General features: G+C 47.6%; 1 protein-coding gene across 1 annotated transcript; it reads left to right on the top strand.

The window, feature by feature from the left end:
* Nucleotides 1-14,284: 14,284 nt before the first annotated feature.
* Nucleotides 14,285-19,192, top strand: LOC139266195 (maestro heat-like repeat-containing protein family member 1). Its single transcript, XM_070884028.1, has one exon. The coding sequence runs from the start codon at nt 14,285-14,287 to the stop codon at nt 19,190-19,192; it is 4,908 nt and encodes a 1,635-aa protein (XP_070740129.1).
* The last annotated feature ends 530 nt before the right edge of the window (nt 19,193-19,722 follow it).

Genomic DNA, 19,722 nt, shown 5'->3' with positions numbered 1-19,722 from the left:
TGACTTCTGCACTGCCTATTACAGGGATCAGTTCTTTGGTGTAAGTTCTTAGCTTGGTGTGAATGGGGCTGAGCTTGGCCTGTGTGCCTTGTTGCAGCACAGCCTGTCGAAGGGCTTTTTGCTCATTATGGACTGACTCGTACCCGTGTCCAGTTCTATGGATACTGGAATACCATTCAGTTCAACTTTCAACATTATTGGTGGACATTTAGTGATGAAGCTGTGTACCCCGTACACTTCTGCCTCCTCAGTACGAGTCTCTAGTTCAGCCTGATCCACAGTGGATCAATCTTCCTCTGCAACATGGAGGTTTGCAGCATTTGCAGCTCGCCTGCACAGTTGCTGGAGGTGTCCCATTGTTCTGCAACTGTTGCATGCATAGTGCTTGAAGCGGCATTGATGGGGCTGATGATCACCTCCACAGCACCAACAAGGTGTTAACTGCCTTAGATTAATGATTGATGAAGGATTCTGGGTCATCTAAGATCGGGCAGCAGCCGGCGTGTACGTTCTGCCATGTATATTCCTGCTCAAAAACGATGTTACTTTGTGCACAGTACTGGCCGAATCCTCTTTATGCTACAAAATTTGTTTGTTGTTATCGCTGGTGGACATAAATGCCTGGGCTATCGTTATGGCTTTGCTCAGATTCGGTGTTTCAACAGTCAATAGTTTGCGAAGGATTACCTCATGGCCAATGCCAAGCACAAAAAAGTCTCTCAGCATTTGTTCAAGGAATCCATCGAATTCGCAATGTCCTGCAAGGCGCCTTAGCTCGGTGACGTAGCTCGCCACTTCCTGGCCCTCCGACCGTTGACACGTGTAGAACTGATACCTCGCCATCAAAACGCTTTCCTTAGGATTTAGGTGCTCCCGGACCATTGTACACAATTCTTCATAGGATTTGGTTATTGGTTTTACCGGAGCTAGAAGATTCTTCATGAGGCCATAGGTTTTTACCCCACAGACTGTAAGGAGGATCGCCCTTCATTTGGCAGCATTCTTGTCCCCTTCCAGCTCGTTGGCCACAAAGTATTGGTCGAGTCTCTCCACGAAGGCCTTCCAATCGTCCCTTTCTGAGAACTCCTCCAGGATATCAACTATTCTTTGCATTTTCGCGCGGTTGTTCGTTATCTCGTCGCCAATTGTTACACTCATAAGAAAGGATGAAACTGAGTACTGTAAGCAATGAGCAAGTGTGACCTAAGCTCCTTTAATTAGACTCCAGAGTCCAGGTATCGCATGTGGTGCCTGCTTATATACAGTGCTCCCAAGGGATGCTGGGATCCCTTGGGATTCCAACAGGTAGGCCCTCTGATGGTGGTGTGATACAGGTTGCCAAGGGTTAAATACATAACACACATGTCCTTGTGGTCTCTCACTCGGACGGTGACGTAGTCTAGCAGATGCCAGTGCAAGGGTGTTGCCATGAGGCTTTATATTTGTCCTTCTGATGGAACAGAGTATTGGTTATGACAAAGCTGTGTTCTAAGCATTTCGTCAGGAGGAGGGTACCGTTGGAGTTGGCTTTCCCTCCCCAAAGGTCAACACTGACCCCCCGAACTAAGAGGAAGAGGAGCAGTGGGGGGATAAGAGGAGCCAGCCCAGCCCCAGCACACAGCGCCGACCCAGGAGGAGTCGGAGATCGGGGCCCAGGAGGAGTCGGAGGTCGAGGCCCCAGAGGAGTCAGAGTTCGGAGGTCAGGGTCTAGGCGGAGTCGAAGGTCGGGCCCAGGGGGGTCAGAGGTCGGGCCCAGAAGGAGTCAGAGGTCAGAGGTCGGGGCCCAGGAGGAGTCAGAGGTCGTTGCCCAGGCGGAGTCAGAGGTCAGTGCCCAGGCAGAGTCAGAGGTCGGTGCCCAGGGGGAGTCAGAGGTCAGAGGTCGGGGCCCAGGAGGAGTCAGAGGTCGTTGCCCAGGCAGAGTCAGAGGTCGGTGCCCAGGCGGAGTCAGAGGTCAGTGCCCAGGCGGAGTCAGACGTCGGGGCCGAGGAGGAGTCGGAGGTGAGAGCCCAGGAGGAGTCGGAGGTCGGAGCCCAGGAGTCAGAGGCCTGAGGTCGGGGCCCAGGCGGAGTCGGAGGACAGGGCCCAGAGCAGGAGATCCAGAGGTCAGGACCCAGAGCAGAGATCCGAAGCCCAGGAGTGGCGAGGTCGAGGCCAAGGAGTGGCTCAGGGAAAGAACAGCACGGGCCAATAGCGAGGTGTCGCGAGGACTACACTGCACCTTATGAATCTCAAGGAGAGATTTCCGGTGAAATCCGCTGTTCAATTAGATCATGGCTGATCTGAATCTTAGCCGCAACCCTTACTACCCTTGCCTAACAAATATCTATCAATTGACCCCCAGCCCCAGCAGCTTTTTGGGGAGAGAGTCCCAGATTCCCACCACCCTTTGTGTGAAGAAGTGCTTCCTGACATCACCCCTGAACGGCCTGGCTCTAATTTTAAGGTTATGGCCCCTTGTTCTGGGCTCCCACACCAGAGGAAATAGTTTCTTTCTATCTACCCTTTCAACTCCTTCAATCATCTTAAACTCCTTCAATTAGATCACCCCTTAAACTTCTATGCTCGAGGGAATGCAAGCCTAGTCTGTGTAACCGGTCCTCATAATTTAACCCTTTTAGCCCCGGTATAATTGTGGTGAATCTTTCACCCTTTGAATTGAGATAAAGGCCAACATTCCATTAATTTTTTAATTTTTTTTGCGATTTCTGTAAATGGACCTTAAACCTCTCTGCTCCTCCACAGTTCCTAGCTTCTCACCATTTCAAAAATACTCTGCTGTATCTTTCCTCACTGACTTCTTTTAATACTCTGGGTGGAAGCCATCAGGACCTGGAGATTGGTCAATCTTTAATCTCATTAGTTTCTCCATCACCATTTTTTTTAACTCATATTAAATCTAGTCAGTTCCTCCATGTGATTTAATTTCATTACCCCTGTATCTCTGGTACTTTATTCACATCCTCCACTGTGAAGACCAATAGACCTCTATTTCGAAAGTCTGATATTTCCTGATTTCCAATTACAATATCACCGACATCTGTCATTAAGCGGCCCACAAATTACTCCTAGTCAGCCGTTCTCGTAATGTATTTGTAAAAAGGCTGTGACTGCTGCCAACGAACCGGGAGCAGTTGCACATGCGCAGTCTGTGTTTTTTTTGTTGTTCGCTTCGGGACTTACGGGGCCTAGGGAAAAGTGTTGGCAACACGAAATAGGCCTTTGGGACTCACGGGGCCTGGGGAAAAGTGTCAGCGACACGAAGCAGGCCTTTGGGACTCACGGGGCCTGGGGAAAAGTGTCAGGAACACAAAGCAGGCCTTCGGGACTCACAGGGCCTGGGAAAAGTGTCAGCGACATGAAACGGGCCTTCAGGACTCACGGGGCCTGGGGAAAAGTATCAGGAACACGAAGCAGGCCTTCGGGACTCACGGGGCCTGGGAAAAGTGTCAGCAACACGAAACGGGCCTTCATGACTCACGGGGCCTGGGGAAAAGTGTCAGGAACACGAAGCAGGCCTTCGGGACTCACCGGGCCTGGGAAAAGTGTCAGCGACATGAAACAGGCCTTCAGGACTCACGGGGCCTGGGGAAAAGTATCAGGACCATGAAGCAGGCCTTCGGGACTCACGGCGCCTGGGAAAAGTGTCAGCAACACGAAACGGGCTTTCAGGACTCACGGGACCTGGAGAAAAGTGTCGGCAACACGAAACATCTGTGAAAAAAAGCAGAAACATCTTCAAAATTTCCAGATTAATGCACAGAACGCTGGCGCGCAGCTTCCGGTCATTGGCATCAGCTTCCGGTTGGTTGCCAGCAGTCATACCGTCTGCAAAAACCTTTCGTGTTGTCCTTGATATCCCTCACAAGTTTTCTCATATTTCCTTTTTGCAGCTCTTACCACTTTCGTTGTATCCCTTTGCTATTCTTTGTATCTCTGCCAGTCCGCAGCATCACTACTGTTCTTTCCCTTCATATAAGCCCTTCTGTTAGTTTTATACTATCACTCAATTCCCTTTAACTACACAAGTAGACCTCTTGCCCTGTAAGGGTATATATGGGTCTTGAACATCACCCACTGTGCATCCGTAGTTTAATCCATTAATCGTTCTGCCCAATCTATTGTGGCCAATTCCTGCCTCATTCTTCCAAAGTCATCCTTACCAAGATTTGAGACCTTGGTTTGTGACTCACCCTTCCCCTTCTGAAACCTAATTGTTGTGTATGCATGCCTGTTTACTGTGTGATATCTGTAACACTGTTATGCCACATTGAATGTAACCTTATACTGCACACACCTTACCGGTACACCAGAGGGTGCTGCTGCTGGAGACCTAGGGGTTGCCTGCACACGGCAGATAACCCAGTATAAAAGGGAACTCACAGCTTGATGTCGTCACTCAGGAGCTGCAAATAAAGGACTGCCGGTCTGCACAGTTTAAGTACGACACCCTGCCTCGTGGAGTCATTACTAAAGGTGCCTACGTACTCTACAACTGGCGACGGGAATACGAGGTCACGAACTACACGCTCAACATGTCTAACCTCAGCAACTTCCTGCAATTTACAGAGGGGGAAGATTGGGACGCTTTTGTGGAAAGATTGGAACAGTTCTTTCCAGGAACGACCTGGACAGGGACACACCGGCTACACTACCGATTAAACGCAGGGCCATCCTGCTTAGCAGTTGTGGGCCCACCATCTATGGTCTCGTCAGGGACTTACTAGCCCCGGAGAAGACAACCACCAAGAGCTATGGGGAACTTGTAACAATCATACAGGAACAACTAAAACCAAAAGAAAGCATCCTCACAGCCAGCCACCGGTTCTACACTTACCAGCGACCTGAGGGCCAAGAAATTGGCAAGTATGCTGCACACTTAAGAAGACTAGCTGCACCGTGTGATTTTGGTGACCACCTTAATGAAGCACTAAGGGACATATTTGTCATCGGAATCGGCCATGAAGGCCTCCTACACAAATTGCTCTTGGCTGCCATCACAGTCACCCTGCAGAAAGCAATCCAAGTGAGCCAAGCCTACATGGTTTCGGCCGGCGACTCCAGGCGAATACTGACCCAGGATTCTAAACCGGCGAGTGCAGTGCACCGCATGGATACTTCTAAAGGCAGAAATTCTGCCCCGAGTCCCGCAACCTGAGTCCGCCACATGGGGCAAACTGGATGGCCCCATGCTTGCGCTGTGGAGGAAACCACAGGGCCCACCAGTGCCACTACAAAGACTATGCATGCAAAGGCCGCAAAGGGAAAGGGCACCTTCAGAGAATGTGCAGAAAACGCTTTACTCACCGTGTCGCTGATGAGCTGGCTGATCAACCGGGCTCTGACACAGATGAAGAGGAAGTTGCTCAAACCCTGGAAGTAGAGCATGGAATCTTTACCTGCTCCACCGAAAGTTCTCCATGGACGATGGAAGTGGACATCGATGGGGTCCCAATTTTTGCCCTGTGGAAGAAAAGACCACCACAGCCCTCCTGCAGGAAAGCCAGGAAATGGCTGCAGCACCAGCAGCACAAGGAGAAACACTTGTAATCAAAATGGCCGCAGCCATGCTACCAGTGAGCATGGAGGAGCATCACATGACACCAAGCGGCCAATCGGATTTGAAGGCTCCCTTAAAGGAGACCGGTAACCAATGAAATTTAAAGGGGAAGTTTCAACTATTTGAGTACACGGACTTTAAAACTAAAGATGCGATTGAAGGGTGCAAGTATGAAAATGTATGCAATGTAACAATGAATTGTGATGCTGGTTTAACTAATGTGACTAATGATATGAATGCAGGTGTCAGTAAGGTTAAGAACAAATTTATTATGCTTAACAGTAATGATAGAGATTGTGAAATGCCTAATGTAACCATGTCTGTTGAAACCAGGACACCCAAAAGTGATGCTAATGCTAGAATGTATAATGCAGGCTCGACTATGTGTGATCAGAGCCAAGGTGTCATGTATACTGGTCGGACACTGCCAAAGGACATTGGGTCCTACAGGGACCATGCTGATGCCAATGGAATCCCCCTGTGGGAGACCCCCAGGTCCAGCAGGCTACACAGGAAGTGGGAGCAGACCCACTACAGGGTCAGTGGTCAATGGGCAGCCCAGCCACCACCAATGGCAACCTGCACCAGACCAGCCCTACAGCCCCTGGCCACCAGGGCCAACACTAGGAGCATGAAGCCAATACCCTCCAGCTTCCCTGGCAAACCTTGGGATGACCTGACCCTCATCCCCAATGGTGGACAAGGAGCCCACCCAGTCTTGTGGCCCTGCCCACCACCCCACAACTACCCACATCACAGAGTATACACACCACCCACTGCTGCCGTGGCTACCTCCCCGAGGGATCCCACAACAGTGACACCCACTTGGTTTGTGTGTGAGGGAGGAGAAACGTACGAGGCCAGCCTCAAGCACAGGGGTCACACCTGGCAACCACACAACCCTCACCACAACCTCCCATAGCCCACCACTGATCACCTCCCCTGGTCATGACAATAAAGATATGAAAAATGCTCAGGGGAGAGTATTGTGTACGCATGCCTGTTTACTGTGTGATGTCTGTAACACTGTTATGCCACATTGAATGCACCCTTATACTGCACATACCTTACCGGTACACCAGAGGGTGCTGCTGCTGGAGACATAGGGGTTGCCTGCACACGGCAGGTAACCCAGTATAAAAGGGAACTCACAGCTTGTTGTCGTCACTCAGGAGCTGCAAATAAAGGACTACAGGTCTGCACAGTTTAAGTATCATACCCTGCCTTGTGGAGTCATTGCTAAAGGTGCCTACATACTCTACACTAATATTGATTTCTACCATGTTATGGTCACTGTTAGCTCGGTGTTCTCTCACCATTTGATTATTGATTTATTCCGGCTCTTTACTCATCACTAAATCTAAGATAGCTTGTTGTCTTGTTGATTCAAGAACATATTGGCTCAGAAAACAAGGCCTCCCCAGGTCTGTATGGAGTGTGTACAGACCCGGGAAGGCATCACAAAAGCCGGTTTTCAGTGCACAATGTGCATGCGCTGAAAACTGACTTTTCCGATCTGTCAAGCTGGGGCTCCAGCCTGACACATCTTCTGTATCTCAGGAGCGAGGACATTCACATGGGCAAGATTGCGGGATCTACCCACATCTTGCCTGGCAAATGTCCTCAAAACTCTTGCGCCTGATAAAAGCAGGCACATAGCCTACTGTTACAGGCGTAAGAGTCTTAAAACACACTTAAAACATAAAAAATAAAATTAAAAATACACATTTTATTTTTAAAAGCCCTGCCCTTACGTTAAATTTATTTTAAACCATAATTAAAAAAACTTCTTAAAACCTCAGAAAAAAATGTTTTCTCTAAGATATTTATTAACTTTAATTTCAATTAATTTTAATTATGTGAGGTGTGTTTTTTATTTTTTATTTGGTGTTACTGTGTTTGTTTTTTTTTCTCAATTAATAGAAACATAGAAACATAGAAAATAGGTGCAGGAGTAGGCCATTCGGCCCTTCTAGCCTGCACCGCCATTCAATGAGTTCATGGCTGAACATTCAACTTCAGTACCCCATTCCTGCTTTCTCGCCATACCCCTTGATCCCCCTAGCAGTAAGGACCTCATCTAACTCCTTTTTGAATATATTTAGTGAATTGGCCTCAACAACTTTCTGTGGTAGAGAATTCCACAGGTTCACCACTCTCTGGGTGAAGAAGTTCCTCCGCATCTCGGTCCTAAATGGCTTACCCCTTATCCTTAGACTGTGACCCCTGGTTCTGGACTTCCCCAACATTGGGAACATTCTTCCTGCATCTAACCTGTCTAACCCCGTCAGAATTTTATATGTTTCTATGAGGTCCCCTCTCATTCTTCTGAACTCCAGTGAATACAAGCCCAGTTGATCCAGTCTTTCTTGATAGGTCAGTCCCGCCATCCCGGGAATCAGTCTGGTGAACCTTCGCTGCACTCCCTCAATAGCAAGAATGTCCTTCCTCAGGTTAGGAGACCAAAACTGTACACAATACTCCAGGTGTGGCCTCACCAATGCCCTGTACAACTGTAGCAACACCTCCCTGCCCCTGTACTCAAATCCCCTTGCTATGAAGGCCAACATGCCATTTGCTTTCTTAACCGCCTGCTGTATCTGCATGCCAACCTTCAATGACTGATGTACCATGACACCCAGGTCTCTTTGCACCTCCCCTTTTCCTAATCTGTCACCATTCAGATAATAGTCTGTCTCTCTGTTTTTACCACCAAAGTGGATAACCTCACATTTATCCACATTATACTTCATTTGCCATGCATTTGCCCACTCACCTAACCTATCCAAGTCGCTCTGCAGCCTCACAGCATCCTCCTCGCAGCTCACACTGCCACCCAACTTAGTGTCATCCGCAAATTTGGAGATACTACATTTAATCCCCTCATCTAAATCATTAATGTACAGTGTAAACAGCTGGGGCCCCAGCACAGAACCTTGCGGTACCCCACTAGTCACTGCCTGCCATTCTGAAAAGTACCCATTTACTCCTACTCTTTGCTTCCTGTCTGACAACCAGTTCTCAATCCATGTCAGTACACTACCCCCAATCCCATGTGCTCTAACTTTGCACATCAATCTCTTGTGTGGGACCTTGTCGAACGCCTTCTGAAAGTCCAAATATACCACATCAACTGGTTCTCCCTTATCCACTCTACTGGAAACATCCTCAAAAAATTCCAGAAGATTTGTCAAGCATGATTTCCCTTTCACAAATCCATGCTGACTTGGACCTATCATGTCACCTCTTTCCAAATGCACTGCTATGACATCCTTAATAATTGATTCCATCATTTTACCCACTACCGATGTCAGGCTGACCGGTCTATAATTCCCTGTTTTCTCTCTCCCTCCTTTTTTAAAAAGTGGGGTTACATTGGCTACCCTCCACTCCATAGGAACTGATCCAGAGTCAATGGAATGTTGGAAAATGACTGTCAACGCATCCACTATTCCCAAGGCCACCTCCTTAAGTACTCTGGGATGCAGTCCATCAGGCCCTGGGGATTTATCGGCCTTCAATCCCATCAATTTCCCCAACACAATTTCCCGGCTAATAAGGATTTCCCTCAGTTCCTCCTCCTTACTAGACCCCCCGACCCCTTTTATAACCGGAAGGTTGTTCGTGTCCTCCTTCGTGAATACCGAACCAAAGTACTTGTTCAATTGGTCCGCCATTTCTTTGTTCCCCGTTATGACTTCCCCTGATTCTGACTGCAGGGGACCTACATTTGTCTTTACTAACCTTTTTCTCTTTACATATCTATAGAAACTTTTGCAATCCGTCTTAATGTTCCCTGCAAGCTTCTTCTCATACTCCATTTTCCCTGCCCTAATCAAACCCTTTGTCCTCCTCTGCTGAGTTCTAAATTTCTCCCAGTCCCCAATGAGAACTCGTAGGTATGGAGTTCCCATTGCTATTAATTGAGAATACTGTACCTGATTGGCTGAGCAGTCACACGTGACTGCACCTTCTGCATGGGAACCTGGAGGACGGGAGCGCGCTTCGCAGCGCGGGAAGAGAAGGGCTCCCCAATGGGATCCGGGGCACCTCCGGGACCATCAGGTAATTTTGTAAAAATTCTCTGGTTGGAGGCTTTTGTCCAAAAGAAGCCTCCAACTGGAATTTCAGCCCCATTGCTCCAGAAAGCTGTCTGGAATAAACTCAAGCAATTCCCTGCCTTTGGTACTCTGGCTGTTGTGCTTCTCGCAGTCTGTGAAAATTAAAGCCTCCCATTATAACTACTGTGTTTTTGCAACAAGCTTCTCTGATCTTCGCGTTGGTGTATCCCGTTACATTATCGTTGCTATCTCCAGGTCTGCAAACAACTCCTACCAAGGTCTTGCGTCCTTTCTATATGATTCAGGCCCAAGCTCCTAGAGGTCACTGATCATGAGCATCTCAATGGCCTTCTGTTCAGCACCAGCAGCCTTCTACCAACCATGCTGAAACCACCAGGGGAGCATTTTGTAGATGTGCCAGAATAGACAAGAAAGCACTTGTGGCAAAGCACCACGGGCTAATACATGGGTGAAAATATTGTGATGGGCTTCTTCTGTCACAGCTTTAGAAGTTGCAACTTTGTCTGCAGTGCGATTCCAGCGTAACTACTGAGCCTCCAGTGCCACCGGTCATGTGGCAAGGCTTCTGTGAGTAGAAAGGTTAAAGAAAAAGAGAAAGAGAAAGTCTTGCATTTATATAGCGCCTTTCATGACCACCGGACATCCCAAAGCGCTTTACAGTCAATGAAGTACTTTTGAAGTATAGAAACATAGAAACATAGAAAATAGGTGCAGGAGTAGGCCATTCGGCCCTTCGAGCCTGCACCATCATTCAATAAGATCATGGCTGATCATTCCCTCAGTACCCCTTTCCTGCTTTCTCTCCATACCCCTTCATCCCCTTAACTGTAAGGGCCATATCTAACTCCCTCTTGAATATATCCAATGAACTGACATCAACAACTTTCTGTGGCAGGGAATTCCACAGGTTAACAACTCTCTGAGTGAAGAAGTTTCTCCTCATCTCAGTCCTAAATGGCCTACCCCTTATCCCAAGACTGTGTCCCCTGGTTCTGGACTTCCCCAACATCGGGAACATGAAGTATAGTCGCTGTTATAATGCAGGAACAAAACTTGGTATATGGTAGCCCGCATTAGGGCATTATATAACAATTAGTATCATCCCAACAGCATAAAACAAACAAAGGGCTTCCATTTGGCACAGTTACCTCCTTTTTACAACATTTAGTATTCGACTCGTGGGTCTTTACTGGCCAGGGTGAATCACAGAGCAGCTCAGCAGGAGGACCTTCAGCCCATCGTGTCTGTGCCCACTCTAAGAGCTACCAATTAGTCCCGCTCTTTCCTCAAAGCCCTGCAAATCTTTCCTTTTCAAGAATTTACCTGATTCCCTTTTGAATATTATTATTGAATCTGCTTCCACCACCCTTTTTCAGGTGGTGCCTTCCAGATCAAAACGAGTTCTCAACATCCCTCTGGTTCTTTTGCCACTGACCTTAAATCTGTGTCCTCTGGTTACTGATCCTTCAGTCGGTGGGAGCAGTTTTTCATTATCTACTCCATCAAAACCCCTCAGAATTTTTGAACACCTCAATTAAATCTCCCCTTAACCTTTACTGCTCGAAGGAGATCAATCCCAGTTTGTCGAGCCCCTCCAGATAACTGAAGCCCCTCATCCCTGGTGCCTTTCTAGTAAATCTCCTCTGCGCCCTCTCCACATGCTGGTTCATAAGTAAGGGTTAGGCAAGTAAACAGTTTGGCCGCTTAAAGGATGTGGAAAGATGTTTGAGAGAAAGGTGCTGAGAGACAATGTGATAGGTATTAACATGATTTTCTGAAACCAGGATAATCGTATGCCTTTATGTGATAAACAATGTAGATATGATGGGCCCCGGATCGAGATAACCTTTAGTTTTGCCTCAGTGTTAACTGGGGCTCCCGTTTTTTCATGGTACAATTTTACATGGTACATATTTTAGAGGCACAAACTAAGAAAAGCAAAATATATCGATAACCGATAATGGCCAATTCAATAGAAAGAAATCTCATTGAACTTTCAACATACATGAAAATTTAAAGTTGAATATATAGTTGAAAAGGAAACAGTTTCAGGGCTATGGAGAAGCAGAAGACTGGGACTAATCAGATTGCTCTTTCAAAGCGTTGGTACAGGCACGATGGGCCTCCTTCTGTGCTGTAAGGCTCTATAAAGCTGGTGCCCTGACCACAAGTCACACTATTTTAGACCTAAACCCAGGTAATGTTACTGAGTGAGGTCGATTTTACAAATTCACATTGCTGGTGCAGGAGGGCAACCTCAAGGAGTCCAGGTTAGAGAGTCAGGGCGTAGAGACCAGAACAACCCCTGGGGACACAGTTCATGCTTAAAATCTGTCCATATATGGTTACCGTTTATGATTAACTTACTGATAAACAATTGACCCACAAATGGTTGGCCCAATGGCTAATAAGCTCACTCTCACAGGTGTGGTCAGCACTTGGCAGGTTAAACTGGCAGCTTGACTCACTGGACATCACAATGCCAGGAAATGATGGCACAACAGGCTTTCTGAAATAAACTTGCTTGCGTACTTGGATATGTTGCAGTTAAACTTTGTGTTTGGCTGTGAGAAGAGCTAGCTAGTGAAAGTAGTGAAGCAAGTTGACGAAAAGGATAGTATGCAGGTACAGCAAGTGATCAGGAAGGCCAATGGAATCTTGGCCTTTATTGCAAAGGGGATGGAGTATAAAAGCAGGGAAGTCTTGCTACAGTTATACAGGGTATTGGTGAGGCCACACATGGAATACTGCGTGCAATTTTGGTTTCCATAATTACGAAAGGATATACTTGCTTTGGAGGCAGTTCAGAGAAGGTTCACTAGGTTGATTCCGGGGATGAGGGGGTTGAATTATGAGGAAAGGTTGAGTATGTTGGGCCTCTACTCATTGGAATTCAGAAGATTGAGAAGTGATCTTATCGAAACATATGAGGGGGCTTGACAAGGTGGATGCAGAGAGGATGTTTCCACTGATGAGGGAGACTAGGGGGCATAATCTTAGAATAAGGGGCCGCCCATGTAAAACTGAGATGAGGCGAAATTTCTTCTCTCAGAGGGTTGTAAATCTATGGAATTCGCTGCTCGGAGAGCTGTGGAAGCTGGGACATTGAATAAATTTAAGACAGAAATAGACAGTTTCCTAACCGATAAGAGAATAAGGGGTTATGGGGAACAGGCAGGGAAGTGGACCCGAGTCGATGATCGGATCAGCCAAGATTGTATAAAATGGCAGAGCAGGCTTGAGGGGACATGTAGCCTACTCCTGCTCCTATTTCTTATGTTGTTATGTTCTTATTAAATCTTTTAGCGAATCATCAAAATAGTTTGAAGCCATCAGAATCGGAATCTGAGGAATAATCGGCATAGGATTGAACACACCTCTGCGCTGCGAGGAAGTAATCGAAAGAGAGGGGGCCCTTGTGGCAAGGGCGAAGGAGACAACTCAATATCAGGAATGAGTCAGGATCAAAACTCGATCATCGCTTGTGAAGATCTACCAGGACAAGCTGAGAGCACTGTCCGCCCGTAGTGAACAGTGTTTATTATCAGGGAACAGTGTCTGATATCAAAACCTGTTCAGACTTCCAGAGCAACAAAAAAAGCTGCTCTGTTGTTTAAAGTAAGTTCGTTTGTTGAGATATTCAATTGAAGATTTGGAATTCTGTACGGAAACGAATTGGTTGCTGCGAGAACGGGCTTCTACATTTGGAGTAATAATTAGCCGTTCCCGAAGTGAGAAAAAGGTAGAGAGATTAAATCAAAAACGGAGAAAAAATCTACTCGCAACCTTAGACAAAAATGTGTTAGTCTAAACAAAGATATAAAAGAGAAGGGCCTGTTTGAAACAGATCGCAGACCAATATATAAGGCAATAAGACAAACAGCCATAGAATTGTATGGTTTAAAATAAACTTGTTGTTTGTTGAGATAGTGAATCAAAAGAAGTTGAGACAAGAAGAATATCTGATTGATCTCCCCACATCTCGAAACAAAGTCATTGTCACTTTTGGGAGATTACAGATTTTCAAGAAAAAAAGAGCTTTAGTGACAATATCTACAACACAATCCAACACGCAATAAAGAAACGACTTTACATAGGATTGGAAACCCTGTGCTACAAGGAGTTGTGTTAATCATAAGAGATGATTTAATACAGACCTAGCTCTGTATTAAAGGGTTACAAGATCACAAAAGAAAGCTAAACTTCAAAACTCGATGAACACTTGTGAAGATCTGTGAGGAGAAGCTGTGAGCACAGAGCTCCATTTAGCCAATATATTTTATCATAGAGGGCATTCTCAGCTGAACATTCGGCGCTGAACTGAGTCAATAAGGATTCAACAATCGGATAGAAGTGAATTAAATATCAATCAAATTTAATTCAACTGTAGATTGTTGTGACATAGAATCAGAGAATAGGAAATCAGAGATAAAGAGTTCGAATTGAGTTCACTCATTCCGAACCACTACAGTTCTGTAAGGAACTAAAAATGACTGAAGTAATACAATAAAGAAAAGGCATTCTGAGGAAGAGAGATTGCACAGGTTTGGGAGCTTTGCTCCAGAAATCAAAGATAAAACTAGATTGCTACCGTAATTGCAGTGAAACACCTGGACATCTGGGATTCCAGAGTGACACGGTAAAAATGACGAGTACCAAAATGGAAGTGTTACTGAACTGGATTATGGAGGTGCCTTTGGATGCTAATGGCCTGGTTAGCCAGTCCGTATTTAACTCCCTGCAAGAACTGGGACAAGTGGATGCAGAAGGGGTCCTGATGTTCTGCCGCAAGTATATCAGCCACCACCGGCGGCTGCTGCTGGTGCAGCGCACCGCGCTGTTAAAGGCCATGACACAGCTGGTGAAGGACAACATTGACGACTTGGGCCGTGTGGCGGCAAAAAAACTCATCACCTTGGCGTCCATCGAAATGATCAGATTGAAGGATGTGAGTGATGAGCACCAGGAAGTGGCCAGTCAGCTCCTGCTTAATGTGGGCCACTGGTTCACCAAGGAGGCTTTCGACGAGCTGCAGTCAATGTTTCAGCCGAGGATGGATCCCTTTTTCCATGTGGTGCTGACACTTGCCAACCTCTGTAAAGAACATGTGCATTACATGGTCCCCTTGCTGAAGTCTCTCCTCCAAACCATGCAGTCCATGCTGCCCGCAGTAAAGGAAGAGAAAACCAAGTGGGTGTTCTGCTTTGCTTTGGGGATTTTTAGTGAGAGCATCCTGGCCTACCTGTATGACATAGATGAGGCCCCGGACCCTACCGTGAAGAAGAATTTATTCTTCAAGGAGTTTTCCGCTGCTTACGACATCCTGTTCAATGTGTGGCTGCCCATGAACGAACGCAATATCAGCACAGCAGTGATTGAGACATTAGGCCAGATAACCCACTTGATCCCCTTTGACAAACTGGAGAACGAACTACCCAGGTTAATTCCAGCTGTGCTGTCTATGTACCAGGAAACTGCGAGCGATTTTTGCGTCACACAGGGTCTGTACGGTGTACTGCACACTGCCGTTGAGAGGAACAGTGAAGAGCTGGCTAAGCAAATCGACATCCTCCTTATCACTTTGCAACATCAGATTTGCATTGCAGTGGAGCAGCCCACCAACCAATATTCTCAGAAGCAGCTGAAAGAAATCCTTTGCTGCTTCAAACTTCTAACGCCAGCCTTTACATCCCAGATAGTAGAATTTCTTCTGTTGAAACTGGAAAGCACCAACAACCAAATTCGACTGGGAACACTGACTGTGCTAGATCATCTGATCAACATGGTCCCTTTGTACATGGCGAGCCAGAAGAATCAGATTCTGAGCAGTGCGAAGCTCCTGGTCCTAGCCAACAATAACAGAGTGAAGGCAAAACTTGGTCAGCTCATATACACCATGGCCTCCCACTGTTACCTCCACCTGGAGGGAGGCAAGGAAATGATAGAGTTTATCATCCGACAATGTGCTCTGCCTGTTACGGAGAATGAGGAGGATAGCCCCGACGGCCCCTGCAGTGGCCTGGCAGATGTGGTCACTGACGGAGATTTAAGGAGGAGGTGTGAAGAACAGCTGAAAATGTTGACAGCATTACCAATTGACGTTGTGCTCTGGCCGTTGCTCTTCGAGTTTATTATCCCAGTACGGTGCACGAATGCCCTGGCCACGGTCTGCAATTGTTTGATATCCCTTGCAATGAAGAAAGGAGAAGCTGGGTTGGCCGAAGGTTTTCTCAATTACGAGGAGCATTCAAACATTCCCAGGCCTCAGGCACTGCTGACAAGGCTGTTGACCATGTCGTCATCTCTGCAGCAGGAAAAAAACAGGTGTGCTCCTGCTCTGACTCTTCTGCACATCCTCGGCACAGACATCCACCCAGCAGCACCTCAAGTCTGGGAAAAGGAATTTCCAACTCTACTTGACTACCTGCAGGAAGATTCCAAGAAATGCCTGATCCAGAGTCAGTGGGAAGAAAAGCTAATCAGTGTTCTGTCCCAAACGTTGGAGTTGATAGAGGATGAGTACTGGCTTGGCCAGCTTGGCAAAGAACTGATTAACCACCTCCACAATCATCATCATTTTTCGCAAGAGAAGGGGTTTGTGTACAAATGTTTGGGTGTCGTGCTGCAACATAGCCAGAATGAAGACGTGGTAAAGAGGAATCTGCAGGAGATGCTGCAGACTGTGCGGCACAATGAAATTCTGGAGAAAGAGGGTATAGCCATAGGGGTTGGCTACTGTGCTGTGACCCATTTGGACACAGTGCTGACAATACTCAAGGAATTTGTAAAGTTAAACATCTTTAAGAAGACTGCAAGTTACTTTCAGATTATTAAGGATCAGGAGGACATTGAAATAATAAAAGTGAAAAGCACACTCATCTCGTGCTATGGGTATATAATGGCATGTTCCCCGAGGGGCCTCACTCTAGCCAGAATAGATAGTGACATTGTAGAGAACGTGCTCAACCATTACAATATCAAAATCTTGGGAATGAAGATTGAAGTCCGGGACTTGACACTCAAGCTAAGTCTGATCAAGACTGTAACCCAGTTAGCTGGGGCCATCCAACCTGACGACCGATCCACCTACAGCTTCAGCAGGAAAGCTGAACTCTTGACCTACATGCAGGAGCTCATCAAGGCCGAGTCAACGGAGGCCCTGTTGACTTCCGTCCGAAAGTCTGCTATGGATGCCTGTACGTCCCTCTTAGAACTGCACCCCAAGTTAAGCGACAACAGACAATTGATTCAAACATGCCTGGGTAGTGTGTTTAGCTTGCCACGCTTGGAGGCCAGGACTGTCAACGAACACCCAACCATGAGCATGATGGAGAGACAGGGACTATTTATTGAGACAATGACCTCACTGATGGATTTCCTGAAGCAGCTTTTGCTGTTAGATCTGTCACCTGCTGGACTTCAGTCCATATTTAAGCACATTGAAATCTGGATTCAATCCATAAAAGAATACGCGCGGGAAATGGCCATTGAGGCCACTTTACAACTCCTGGTGTTTTACCGTGAACAACTTGACACCAAATATGCGGTTGCGTTGCACAACCTGGAGGCTATTGTTGGATGCATGGTGCTTCGCTGCACAGATCCATCACGCATTGTAAGGGAGACAGCCATCGAATGCTTGTATGTGATACTTTACATCCAGTTGCACTCTGAAGAAATGCCTGCGTATCACAAGGATGCAGATGTGGAGCACCTGAAAGTCCTCAAAGAGGGGCTACATCAGGCCAACAGCCAAGCCATGTTTCAAGTATGCACCGATGTTGGGAAAGTTCTCTCCAAGTGCATGGCCCACAACCAGCTGAAAGGTTTGCTCTTCACGTTGTTCAAAGGACTTGCCGACGAGCAATCCAACGGTTCCTACGCCGCTGCGATTGTCACGAATGTCCTTGTCATGAAATGTGGGGCCGATCTGGCAGATGTCCCTGAGATTATCAAAGCCCTGCACACCCAGTTGCAGTCAATAACTCAGCAGCCTGTCATACGAATGGCCACACGTTGCCTCTCCAATTTGGCCTCACAGCATGCCCCAGTGATATTACCCTGCCTCTTAAAGCACCCCATTCCATTTGACAGATACATTGGTGACGTGTGGAGATCACTAACAAAAAACATTTCGGTTGCCAGTGCCTCAATCAAGTACCTACTGGACAACTTGAAGCTCCTGTATGAAAGCAGCAAAGAATCTCTCGTCAAGAATGTGACAAATTCAGAATCTCAACAGCCCCTGGCTGTAATCTGTGCTCTGCACCAAATGATATGTAACCAGGACTCGGAGTCGGTGATCGGAATGCTGTACTCACAGTTGTTCAGTACCGTGCTGGTCCATCTCAGCTCCAGTGTCCAGGCACGGTTGCCTCGTGACTTTCTCCGCATTCAGACGGACAGGAAAGCCTCCGGCCTGGCTCAAAAGCCCTACAACATCACCGCCTGCAACTACTCTGTGGAGATCCTGCAGGCTCTGTTGGACAAAGGCGGAGGCTGGGACCTGATCAAGAGGCCGGAGCTGCACCACGAGGGCATTATGCTGCTGGCCGGCAGCATGGTCAAGCTGGCCACCCCTCACTTGATCAGCATCGTCGAGCAGCTCACCCCGGTCCTTGCCAACATACACGAGAGCCAGAGGATCTCGGCCGCCGCCTTCTTCGCAGAGCTGCTCAGCCACGCCTTGGTGTCAGAGCTGCTGCTCACCGACACGCTGCTGGGCAGCTTGCTCCGCTGCCTGATCGACGACTCTCCTGTGGTCCAGTGGCTGGCTGTCAAGGGCCTGGGGAACGTCGGAGTGGGAGCTGCCCACAAAATCGAGAAATACGTGGCCAAGCTGGTGCCCACATTGCTCTCCGTCATGGACCAGAACGCCAAACTCAACACGCTGCTGGCAGTCGAGGCCATGTCAAGTGTCTCCAAGATCTTAGACAACCTGCCCCACGACTATGTGGAAGCCATTCTCATCGACGTGGCGATCGCGATTGAGCCCTTCTTGGAGAATCGCCAGGACCGGGTGAGAGCGGCGGCATTTCACATCCTGGGGAAGCTGATCCAGTTTGGAAGCATGCAGCAGAACCCGGTGTACATGGAGCACATACACTCCACCTTGACCAGCTTGCTGCTCCACCTCAACGACAAGAGCGATGAGGTGAGGGGCGTGTGCAGACTGGTGCTCAACTTATTCGGCCCGCTCTTGGCCTCGGAGAAGTTGTGCAGGCTGTTTCAGGGGCTCGGGTTGGAGCAGGAGGGCCCCCTGGATTACGAGAGTTATTTGAGCGACATCTCCTGGTACATTGGTGAAGATTTGCCCGACAGGATCAGCTACTACATCAAAAGCTGCGCTTCGTTCTTCAGCAGCGTGCAGACAGAGATGCGAGAGAGCGCGGTCACATTTGCAAGTTTGCTGATGCTCAATGCCCCGCCAGATTACCGCCGCACGCCCGCCGCCAACCAGATGTGCAAAGAGGTGCTCACGTTGCTGTCAGATCATGTGCCAAGTGTCCGAATTAAAACGGTGTTGGGAATACAACGCCTCGCCATGTACTAAGCATCAGCAGAACATACACAAATTTTCCGGAACTGTGTTTTGAAAAGGGTTTCTGAAGTAAAGGAATTTTGCTTTTGAAAAAGACAAAGCAAGGAATCAGACGAGTGAGATCCTCTGCAGCAACAAAAACGTAGATATTTATTAGTGATTATTGATTGTGCCGGCACAGGCACAATGGGCTGAATTTCCTTCTGTCTTTTATCATTCCATGATTATAGGACAGTTAATTTTACAATAAAGCGTTAAGTTAAATAAATGTTTGCAATTATTTATTTTTTAAATCCAGTTGGGCTGGATTTTCCGGTCCTTTGCGCTCTGGGTTTGGCCCCGCAGCGGTGTGAAAGGCGGCGATGAGGTCTCCTGCGCCCTGCCGCGATCCTCGGCTCGGGTTTAGCGGCAGCGCTGAGCAGGGCGGCCAGGAAGAGCTGCGCTGGGTGTGCAATGCCTCTGGTTACGACACCGGCAGGAGTTTGAACTTTTGTCCGACCCGTCCACCCAACAGTGCGCCCCACAATGAGCGCCTGGGAAAT

This window comes from Pristiophorus japonicus, chromosome 6 (genome assembly GCF_044704955.1).
Source record: "Pristiophorus japonicus isolate sPriJap1 chromosome 6, sPriJap1.hap1, whole genome shotgun sequence".
In the NCBI taxonomy this organism is placed as follows: domain Eukaryota; kingdom Metazoa; phylum Chordata; class Chondrichthyes; family Pristiophoridae; genus Pristiophorus; species Pristiophorus japonicus.
This window is presented reverse-complemented; position numbering and strand designations above follow the sequence as displayed.